General features: G+C 38.3%; 1 protein-coding gene across 2 annotated transcripts in view; it reads right to left on the bottom strand.

The window, feature by feature from the left end:
* Window positions 1-12,276, bottom strand: part of NDRG3 (NDRG family member 3) — a 67,798-nt gene that overhangs the window by 37,144 nt on the left and 18,378 nt on the right. For both annotated transcript variants that reach the window (XM_054573789.1, XM_054573790.1), the window contains exon 3: window positions 5,753-5,788. In XM_054573789.1, coding sequence (XP_054429764.1) covers window positions 5,753-5,788 — 36 coding nt within the window. The remainder of the gene's footprint in view (window positions 1-5,752; window positions 5,789-12,276) is intronic.

The following is a 12,276-nucleotide window of genomic DNA, read 5'->3' as shown; positions in this document are numbered from 1 at the left end:
AACCTTAGGTATAGTTTTTATTATTCTATAAGAATTTTTGCATAACATCATTTAATCCCCAAGTGAAAGAATTGACCTCCACAATTACTCAGCCAGCCCTCTACTTATTAGAATACATTTTCCTTTTTTTAAAATTCTGTATGACATTTTCTCTGACTCTGTCCTAAATTCTCTCTCTCATCTTACCTCTTACATCTTTCAGCCTAGTTCAATCAACAGTCTTTCAAACATCTAATTTTACTTTTCAGCTACCCACAACTCTCAACCTTCTCATGAATCATGCCTTCATCCAAAAGCTTCTTTTGCAATATGTCAACATAAAATCTATGTTTTCCTTCAAAGCCAACTCCAGGATCTCTTTCATACAGCCTTAGATAATGATGAGAAGAAGAAAGTGAATGACTATTTAACCTACATACAACAGCCCAGACCACCATCGGAACATGGACTCTCTAGGAGAGTCCAGGTAGGAAGGGGTCCAGGTATGTGCATGTGACCCACACATAAATGACCTAACCCATGCTAAGCCAGGACTCCTTACCTGGCCTTTTCCCTAGGATTATAGGTAAAGATCTTCTTTTCTCAGTGAGGTTACTAAGTTGGAAGAATGTGAGTTTGGGGCAGCTGGCAGCCATCCATCCATGATGGGCCAGAGTTTGTCAGAGAAATAAACCCTCTAGTGACAGAAGAAAAGGGAACTGAGACTGGGGGGTGATGATTAAAAAAACAACCACCTAGCTTTTTCTACAAGATTCTTCTTTCCCCACAAATGAGAATAAAGTCATCTATATTCTTAGTGACACAAGACAAGTGGAATAGGGAAACTGAGACACAGATAATTAAACAAGCGGTTTGCAGCCATCTATTAAATCCCACCTTCCCTAAACCAAGGAGAGTTAAGAGTAAATGGTCTGCACTTCTCCCCAACCAGAGGGTAAATGGCTTAGATCACCCTATTCAAAGAGACAGATAGCAGAAATCCAAATAGTGCCATTTGCCTACCATACCCAAGGACAGATGAAGTTAAGGAAATAAATCTCATTTTGATACATCAACATAAAGTTGATGAATATACTACTGAGATCCTCCCCTAAATCCCCATCCTTTAAAACCCCTCAAAATGAAGTCCCCAGCACTCCTTCTTCCTCCCAGAAGCACAACCGCACAGTTCCCTTTCCCTTTTATTTCCCTTACAGGCATGCATCTCCTAAACTCTAAGGGACCCCATGAGGTTTGCAATGAGGGAGCATTGGGGAGCAGCAGCTCTTCCGGGGCTAACCCCCTGACCCTGTCCCCAAGGGCCCCTTTCCTCTGACTTCCTAGTGAGCTATAAGCAGTCCCGCCAAGGCTCATTTCTTTCCTGTAACATTTCCAGAGAACCAAGGTGGCCTCATTTAGGCTCTCCTGTTGCTTCCAATACCCTATAAGCCCTTTCTTGTTTCGCTGTCCCCAGCTTTAATAAATTTACTTTCAAAAATCACCTGTACTTGTGTTGTAAAACGTTTTCTGCACGAAGTCAAGAACCCACACAATACTGGCCAGCCCCTTTCTGATAACCCTTAGAACTTAATGATCAACCTTACTCCCCCAAAAACCAACAAATGGTGGAGGGGCGGGGGGAGAGGGTATCTCAAGCGGAGGAACTATGAACAAAGGCCATCAAGAAAGGAATACCACAAAGCAGAAGTAGGGGTAGATCAGCAATAATTCCAGTTTTCCTACCAAGTTTTCCCACCAAGTTTTCCTTGGTGGGTGGGATATACCAAGGGAAATAGTGGCCAAAACGTGGACTTGGGCCACACTCTCATCCTTCAAGGCCAGGGGAGGAGCATGGAACTGATCGAGATCTTCAACAGACTGCAGCAGGCGGCTGAATCCCAACTCTCTCCAAATACCTCTTTTATATCAGGATATTTATTTCACTTAATTCTTGTCTCTGTAACGATGCCCATTCACCACATAACTAGGAAGAGTGATAAAGCTGTTTCAGCCCCTTTAGAAGAGGCTGGTCACATATGTACATTTAAATTATGGTACTAAAAAACGATTCGTTTTTTAGAGGGTTCTACAGATAGTTCTCTAAAGAGCTGCTGCATTTAAACAGCCAGCATAAACTTACTCAACCTTGGCCATGCCTGGATTATCCTAGGAGCAAGAACTCCATTCCTGTGGGTTCACTACATTATCAGCCTCTTCTATGAGAATGATATATTCTGGTAGACAGCTTTTCACTCTCCATTAACATTTATTGAGTACCCCTCTGGTAGAAGTGGAAGGCAATTTGACAAGATTTGCCAAGATCTTAACTACACTCATTTCAAGAATTAATCTAAGGAAATAACACAAAGTGTGGATAAAATTTATGCACAAAAATGTTCGGTGAATTGAACATAGAAGCAATGTAATTTCCAAAAATAATGAAATAAGTCATGGTATAACCGTATGATGAAATAACAGGTAGAAATTTTTATGAGTTTTAAAATGACATGGAAATGAGACTGTGTTCTATTATTGTCAGAAAAGGGGATACAAAATTGTATATCCAGTGTGACCCACCAAACAAATTTTAAAAATATTTTAATAAATATTACACACATATACATACGCATATGTTAACACTAAACATATTAACATGGTTGCCCCTGGGTTGTAGAATTATGAGTTTTTCTCCAGCTACACTTTATAATTCTAATTCTCTGTGCTTTCCAAATATTCGACTATGAGCATGCACTCTTTTGATAACCAGAATAGAAAAGTAAGAACTGGAAAGACAGCAGGGGCTGGGTGGAGGTGGGCCAAAGTGGGGAAAACAGGAACATCTGTAATAGTGTCGACAGTAAAAATAAAGTTTAAAAAACTGGAAAGAAATATAATAGATGCAGTTATCTCTAAGTAATCTTTATTATACTTCTTTGAGTTTTCTAAATTTGTTTCTGATTATACACAAGTGTTATTTTTTAAAAAAGTATTATATCATAGACAGAGTAGCTATCGTATCTGTCTCAGCTCTAACTTCAAGCTTTTAAACAGTCTCACAAGAAGACAATTAAGTAGCATTGAAGTACATAAATGGACAAAAAGCATGCTGATTCATTTTTTCAACTAGCAATAGGCTCATTTCTCCTTTTTCATCAATTCTAAGCATGTCATCTCTAATCACCCCTTCCTTCATTACTCTTATACCCAAATATTACTGCTGTTTGCCTCAGAGGAGCTATATAGCAATGAAATCACTTGGTATAATCAAAGAACCAAGAGAAACAGTATACTTCTAATTACATATTCAATTATTGAAAAACAAAACAAAACAAAAATCCCCATGTAGTTGATTAGTAAGGAAAACAGCGAGGGAAAAAGACAGTTCAGATTGAAGTTGTGAGCTTAACTGATAATGCCAAAATAAGTTCCTGGGATATCATCAAAGATTCCTGTAAGATTTTTCTGAGGCAAAACAGATCAGAAGGAAGCCCAGTTATGCTAATGAACAACACCAATGTCAAGGACGAATGCCTTTTCATTTGGGGACAATGCCGGTTTTAGACTTGTTCAGCTTGTCTCCTAAGAATGCCTAATGGTTTCTGAGAAGGCTTCAGGCAGGTTGGGCAACTCTAGACTTCTCACATCACAGTTCCTAACTCCTAGGCCTTCAATTCGCCTGCAGCTAGACTCCTGATTCAGCTGCCACCAGTCTCCAGAACATCACATAAGCCTTTAGCAGAGAGACAGATGAGAATGGTGGTAGAAGAGCATTCATGAGTGCTAGAAGGAGGGAAAAGAAGAGTGTATGGTTTTTTTCTTCTTAAAGCACAAATAAGCAGTATATTCAAAACCAGTGACACATACTTGCCATCATTCTATTTGTATCAGGAATGAACTAAGTTATATTGCATGAGGCCAGAACATGTTACTAAAGTTGCACCCAAAATATCAAGATTTTTGCCCAAGTAGTTTTTAAGCCTTAATATTAAAAAGTGATTCATAATTATATTTCTAAAACTCAATTTCACTTATATCGAAGTATATTTATGCATGAAAAAATCTTAAAGGCTATATATGAAAATATTAACACCAGTGGAAAAAATAAGTGACTTTTATTTATTTGCTTTTTGGTATTTTCTTATCTATTTTGCAATGAGCTTGTGATTTTTTAAACTCTAATTTTCTCTTGTGGGCAGGGAGTGCTCAATCAGTAAAACTAAATTCTTCCACCTGTTTTGGTGGGAGTATACAAATATTATTTCTGGAATTCTTCACCTTGAATTTTACTGTCACCCTCTCTCAAATTATCTCCTTCTAGGTAAACTATATTAAATATTAACAGCAATCAAGTTCGACTGGTTCAACCTAGGATCCAAACCGTAACTGAAGTTAGGTCAAATGAAACAGAACTAAACCCAAACTTGACTGCCACTATTTATCAAAAAATAATATGACTTCTTGATTTTGAGTGAAGGAATATAGCAAATGACCCCCTACCAGTACTGAGGTGATTGTGTTGTATATATAAAGTACAAAATAGTCACACCAAGGGGTGTTTGGCACTGGGATTCCAAAATCTGTAATAACACTGTGAGTCTGACCCTTATTAAATGAGTCTCATCGGTCCTGCCAAGGAATCTCATCTTTAAGTACAATTCAACCCCATACAACATCTCAGCTTTAGACATTTCCACGTGGGAAAGAACAGGCAATGGATCCAAGAAGACTGGGGTTTTTCAACCCCAACTTCGCCCAATGTGAAGTTAGGAAAACTCATTCTCAATTACCTCATCTGTAAAACAGGATAATAAAAACCACCTTGTGATAATGTTCTATGGACCAGAGGTGACATGTATTTAGTATCTATAATAGTTACCCAATAAATTATGATATAACTGTTTTGCCGATGATATAAATATTAGTTCCTTTTGATGCCAATGCTGTATATTCCATTACAGTTAATATAAAATGCATATCTGAAAATAACTGTTTGCCTGTGGGTATACGGGTTTGCCTGTGGAATCTTGAAAGAAGGAAGTTGGTTTCCCAAAGTCTTCCTTTCCTACCTAGTAATCTGTGAGTCTACTTCAAGCTGCTTCTGCCAGTTACTACTCTGACATCATCCCAAAAAATAGCAGAGTCGAGCTTCAGGAGCTTGTAAAGTTCCCATTTCTATGTACTCATTCCTTCCTCCCATCTCTTTCAGGGTCAGTCAATAACGTAGATAGATGAAAAGTTAGTGGGTCATTTTATTTATTTTTTAAATTGGCAACGGAGCCGCAGGCAAAAAGAAGCAGATTAGAAAGAGAAGAGTATCATTTAAGAAAATACTAATAAGTCACATTGAATTTTGTATTTTAAACATAAGACCAAGAGAAATCTGCATGTTGTATTAATACTTGTCTTTTTGGGGGGAAGATTTTGTTATTGTCTCTCCTGCAAACTGCCCCTCTCCCACCTTCTCTGCAGTGAGGTGACAACCCTCCATTTGACACCTGTGACTGGGGTTTCCAATATCATTTGAGGAAAAGAGATCTTAATCACAAAGAGACAGCTCAACCCACTAACCCACAACCGTAAAACAGGTGCCTGGCAGACAACTTTTGAATATAATAGCCAATTGTTTTTAAAAATTTGATTCAGTAACCAAAAGAACATGAAGGAGCAGTGCCTGCTGTGAAGAGAGATCCACCTCTCCAAGACCACTAGCCCGGGGAGAGGAGCACTGCAGAGAACCGTACATAGCCCTCCCTGGTGCTTGTACAGTACTTACCTGACAGTCAAAGTCCTGGAAGTTTCGTGTACCATTCTGTCAAGAGAAGGCAGAAAACACAGTCAGTTTCCCCATGTGCCTTCCCCATATGTGCAGCAAATTCAATTCACAGTGAAAGCAGTGCATGTGCAGCCTCTTGGCTGCCCTAAAACTAAAATGGCTCTTCTCACTAAGGGGCTTCAGAGGCAGCGTTTACTAGCACATGTTAGTAAAAGGTGAGTTTTTAGAGGTCAGGTTACACTTTGTTAGGCTTTCTATGAAGATAAAGGAAAGCAGTCTGCTTTCCCAGTAAAGCTTGTCACTTCTTGCCTCCCTGTCTAAGGAGAGTAGTGACAACTTGTAGGAAGAGGGTAAGACATGGATCAGAGTCTGACAGCAAACTTACAACCCACAAAGTACCTGGGAGAGAGAAGTGGGAGAGACCAACTCTAAAAGGAGCAAGGGAGGGCAGGAGCCAGAGTGTCCAGAACCAGGAATTAAAGAAGGGATTAAAAGAAAACAAAGATATAGATGGATTGGAAATGGAAGACTTAAAATTTAACAAGGAAGAAAGGCAGTGTCACAGGAGGAGGAAAGAGAAAAACCAAAACAGCGTTCCTAATATACTGGCCTATCTTTTGCATCCCATAAAACTGCTGATAGGAAAAAGGATACTTCACTGAATCACTTAAAAAGTAGAACATAGTCAAAAGACCCAAGGAGAATTCGCCACGTTTCTAAAAAGAGATTGTATCATAAGAATGTTTAATAAAAAAAAAAAATTAACGGGAATGACTCAGAGACAAGATGTCAGAGTGAAACACTATGGTATAAGAGTATGAAAAGGGTAATGAGTATTGTGTTCAGGAGGGAAAAAAACCTTCTGATTTGATTTTTCATAAAGCCCCTCCCCTGAAAAAAAACCTCTCTTTATTTAGAAACTATGTCATCATAAAATACCTCTTCTGCTTACGATGGTTTCCAGAAGGTACAGAGCTAGTAACATGCACCTTTCCCAAACACTGCCCCTCCAGAGACTTAGATATCTGATCACAAAGAAACTAAGTAGTCCTATCCACCTTTGAGAAGATCCTCTTAGAAAGAGTTCTGTATCCCACTACCTACACTGCTGGCAGGACAAAATAGACACATGGTATAAAAACGCCCGAAGAAATAAACTGTCTTCCACATGAGAGGAGAGTTAGTAGACCAGCTGGGATGGTCTACAGTGGCACTATCCAATATAATAGTCATTAGTCAGATGCAGAAATTAAAATTAAAAAGTTAAATTCAGTTCCTCAGTCACATTAGCCACATTTCAAGTGCTCAGCATACACACATGGCTAGCAGTGACTGTATTATTGGGCAGGGCAGATAAACTTCCATTATTGCAAAGACTTCCACTGGACAGCACTGATCTACAGACAGAAAGTTTTTGAAGGAATAAGGTTATGGATGAGCAGACCTTATTTCTCTAAAGGTGGCAGTAAAATCACAATAGATCGCCAATCATAGAGAGACTGCTGATGACAATGGGACAGTCAAGAGTGGCAGAGACAGCTATTTTGAAGTGTTATTCCTGGCATGAAACCAAGCTCACAAAATAAAGTCTGATGCAGTCAGAGCATGGAAAGACAACAAAGATACCACGTAGATGGGACTGTGTAGCACACTTCCAAGGAATGCAGCCATCGGTAAAAAAGGACTAGTGTTCTGTGGCTCCCACTAGGCCTGTAATTGCCTGAAAACTCCTGCAGAGAAATCACTGTTTTTCTTTTTCTTTTTTAAATTTTTTATTTATTGATTTTTAAAGAGAGAGAGGAAGGTTAGGGACAGAGATCTATTTGTTGTTCTACTTATTTAGGTTTTATTGGTTGTTTCTTGCATGTGTAACTGGAGAGCGAACTCTTAGCCTTGGTGTATTGGGATAGGTGTTTAGCCCTCTCAGAGATGAGGGTATATGGTGAGTAGGATATGAATAACTAGACGGTGAGTCCCTGGTTCCTGATTTCACTTGCACCTTCCCCCAAATAAAGCACAGAGCCTGGTATAAATCAGGTGTTTGATATATATAAAACAAATAAGCCAATATAAAAAGAATTAAATGTTGAAAGACTTGTTAAGACTTTACATCAAAAACAATAATCAAAAACTCTTTTGTATTCCAATTTAAGATATGATATAGTCATTAAATGAAAATAAAAGATACAAAACGCTCTATAGTTTTACCACAACTACATTACAATATGTACTAAAAGACTAGAAGAAAAATGCTGAAGCTTTTAACAAAAGCATTTATTTCTAATAGAGAGATTATAGATGACTATAATTTCTTTATACTTTTCTACAATGAGAATGCACTTCCTGTTTTGTAATTAGAAAACTGGAAAAAGAGGATTTTGCATGGTACAAAAATATATTTGTAACTTAGCATTTTGTAAGATTTAAAGATTAACTTAATTTTTTTGGAAAATAACTTATAATGATGTCAAACAGACCATAGTGGGGCCCTAGCTGAGTGACTCAATTGGTTGGGATGTTGTCTCATAGTCCCATACACCAAAAGGTTGCAGGTTCAGTCCCCCGTCAGGGTGCATACCTAGGTTGTGGGTTCAATCCTTGGTTGAGATGCATATGGGAGGCAACCAATTGATGTTTCTCTCTCACATCAATGTTTCTCTCTCTAAAATCAATAAACACATCCTCGGGTGAGGATTTAAAAAAAAAAAAAAAAAAGGAGAGAGAGACCTTATTAGACTTTTGATTTTACAGGGTTCCCACATGTTCCTTCAGAGATCATTTAGAAAGATTAGAGAAAATCACACTAGTCTGAACTAAAATCTTGGTCATGGAAAACAGAGACACAAATTCTGATGAGCTATTTGGGAAGCAGCTGTCATTGTCAGCATGAATTCCCCTTCCTCACAATCATGTGATCACATCATGAAGCATTCTGTGAAGCCCTAAAGCCTCTGAGATGAACACAAAGGGAAGTGCCAAAAGCACAGAGAGATGATTCTTGCGGGAAACCAAAATGAGCTTTTCTTTGTTGAATACCCAGCAAAAAACAACTATGTGTTCTCTATCCAATGAACACAGCTACAAGCCCAGAGGAAAAGGTACCAATACTGAAGGGAGACTAACACTTGTTTTCTTGGCTTTCCCCGCCCTCTGCCCCGAAATTGATGCCAGAACCTCTTGAAGAATGGCTTCAGGCTTCATGAATGATCATCCTGGAGAAAGGATATGAGTAGGTTTGTTTGACAGTATTTAGTACCCAGAGTTTTGGAATGGAGGTCATTAGCTGGGTCCCACTTGATCTGTGGTCACCTGAAGTCATACTTTTTGAACTTATTAAAAATTTAATACTACTCATTGGGTGCACTCTGGAAGGAGAAAGACTTCCTTGGGGCCCTTCCATGGGAACTTAAGTGTCTTTCATATTTGAGGTACACTATGCTACTCTAAAAAAACATTTGGAAGTTTCAAGTTCTGTGTGTTTTTCTCCTTTCTGTCCGTTTTGAAGATAACCATTAATTCCATGTTCAGAGAGATTCTTGCACTAAGCAGACTTAAGTAGTCAAGAAAAAATTTTAAATAATAGAATAATTGGGGGACAGGCAAAATAAAAAAGGTTAGGTCAAAGAAAAAGATAAATTATTACTGAAAGTTGCAGTCAAAATCGAAGCCAGCTAAAAGGAATATTTCCTGGTGGAGCGTCATGCCAAGTACAGAAGGTAAATGAAGCAGCTCCTGAAGGTAAATTAAAAGCAAGTAATCTTTCAAATATAAGCCTGGAGAAAAGCAAAATGCAACTAAGAATAGGTCAATGAATGAAAAGAGTATGAAAATAAAAGGGGGAAGGGGAAGAAAAGTTTAAAAAAACAAGTAATTGCTAGGGAGAAGAAAAGTGTGGCTTCTCAGCATGAGACCTAGTCAAGAGGCATATACAGTTTCACAAGACAGAAGACAACAGATATAATGGAAAGGAAGACAAAATATATAAGACCATGGAACTAACTACCCAGAGGAAGAGATTTGGGGTTAATCTATTGGGTAAATAAATGTTCTATGAACTTTAAGTGGGGGCAGGGCTGTGTCTGATTCACCACTACATTCCCACTCCTAGCACTTAGTGAACAAGCTGATTTTTAAAAAACTGTTAGAGGATAAAATATGGCATTTCTATTTTAAAGAAAGACAATAATCTTTACCAACAGAAAGTGGAAAGACGAGGAACTATACAAGCAGAAGAATAAGATGAGCCTAGAAAACACTATTTTTCTTTAGTAATAGAGTATTATAATCACTTAACATAAATTAATAAATCAATGTTTTACAATCATCAGTAAACTATTTTTAAACAGAAATCTGTTCAAGCTAATAATCCAGAGGCAAAAACAAAAGTTCTATATATATGTGTATATTTGTATGGGTGTTTGTGTACGTATGTTTAATTATCTGCATTACTAAAATACTTCAAAAAATACTTATTGAGAAACTGAAAATTCATAAAGAAACTTATGAAGAGGTCAGATACTTTGACAATTATCTGCAGGCCGATGAAAAAGTATAATTTCTGAAAGACTTATTTATTTTTAGAGAGAGGGAAAGGGGGGAAGAGAAGGAGAGAAACATGGAGGTGTGAGAGATACAGTTGCCTCTCACATGCCCCCAACTGGGGACGTGGCCCACAACCCAAGTATGTGCCCTGACTGGGAATCAAAATCTGCAACCTTTTAGCTTGCAGGCCGGCACTCAATCCACTGAGCCACATCAGCCAGGGCAAAAATGTACAATTTCTAAAATAACCTCTACCCTAACAGGCTATCAGGCTAACATTATGTGTCACTGACCTCTTGCAATAAAAGCTTTGTAGGTACCCTGCTAAGTTGTGGCTAGGGCGTGGGCTCTTCCCACCAACTCCTGCCACCACTGTGGCAGGTGGAGAACTGTCTGTCACAGTGGCATCATTACTTGCTTAGCAACTGACTTCCTGCTCCAGTCCCACGTAGGGAATTTCTGACAACTTATGTGACAATCATCTCCTAGTTTGCACATTAAGGGACACCCATACCTCTAGTGCACAGATGTGGTACTCCATAAATAACTCTTTAATGAAAATGTCAATAGATGTTTTTAAAATTTTTTTTGAAGAAAACTTGGTACTAACCCTTTGCCTGTCTCTGCTATCAGAAGGTTATTAAAAACTCATCCCTAGGTTCTCCCTCCTACCCTCCTTTCCCTGCATTTCTAGTCACAAGTAGAAAAGAAAAACAAACTGTAATAGGGTCTACCTCATTTCCTATTTTAACAACCAAAACAAAGTAAATAATTTGCTTCTATTCTCCCTACTAAATATTTATTCCCCTTCTTGATATTTTCTCAATTCTGCAGAGGCCAATTACGGCCTCCCACTCATTTTCTCAAGCCTGGTCTTTGGCTTTCACCAGACTCAGTAGTATCAGAACAAACAGTAGGTAGACAGGAGGGCAGAAAAAAGAAGCACAAACCAGTCAGCTCTTCTGCTTGTTATAAGATATTTTGGGTGAGAAGGTGGGAACTACCAGCTACACAAGGGAGCAGATGGTAGGAAGAGTTCTAATGCCCCAATCCAAGTCGACGTCAGCAGATGTTGGATCTAGTCCTAGTTTCACCACCTTACTAGACACTAACATTAGATCTGTAAAATGGAGCTAAAAATACCGTCAACTACTTATTTCACAAGAGGTTAAGAGATTAAAATAATACTGTGAAAATGGTTAAATGCTATATTTTAAAAAGTCATTTCATATACCCAGGCAAGTTCTGTCCCCCAAAACAAAGATAAGTGCTAGTGGGTGCTTCTTTTCATCGGTGGAGCTTAAAACAAAAACGATAAAATTATCCACTTCTTCACAATTCTGAGCCACAAATAAAATCACAGATGTACTAAAATTAAATGGGAAAAGTACCAATAAATGACAAGAGAAAAAGTTAACATAAGCTTCGCTTAAAGATATTTTGAGAATGCTTCCTTATAGTCATCTCAGGACAAATTTCTCCATACTAGATTGGGTCTAGGCTTCCGTTGGCTCCCTGAAGCCTGGAAGGGTATAGTGATGTATTTGGCTAAGAGTATTATCTATGAGGAAAATGGAGAGAAAGATGAAATGAAATAATACACACCTTTAGGCTTCTCCTTAAAGAGGCAGGGCAAGTGACAGGGATGATGGCTACATATCTATAGAGTAAACACAGTGGAAAGCCCTCAGGTTTTGGGGTAGGAAAGACATAAGTTTTAATCCTGGCTATGCCACTTACTGACTGGGAAAGCAAGTCTTTCAGTCAGATTTTCATCTACTAAGTGAGGTATAATGCTATCTGCTTCAAAGGGATGCCCTAACGATTGAAAGAGAGAAGGTAAGTAAAGCACCTGGCACATAAAAAAAAAAAAGGACTTAATGAATAATAGCAGGATAGGTCAAAAAAGCTCCCCCAAAATAAAAAAACCTCAAGACTTCTATCCACTCCTATTCAAGCCTGAAGGCTTCTCCCCTAATAGC

Source organism: Pteronotus mesoamericanus, unplaced genomic scaffold (assembly GCF_021234165.1).
Source record: "Pteronotus mesoamericanus isolate MK-2021 breed Mesoamerican mustached bat unplaced genomic scaffold, CSHL_Meso_final contig_25, whole genome shotgun sequence".
Lineage (NCBI taxonomy): Eukaryota > Metazoa > Chordata > Mammalia > Chiroptera > Mormoopidae > Pteronotus > Pteronotus mesoamericanus.
The sequence above is the reverse complement of the archived record's forward strand: the minus strand, read 5'-3'. Positions and strand labels throughout refer to the sequence as shown.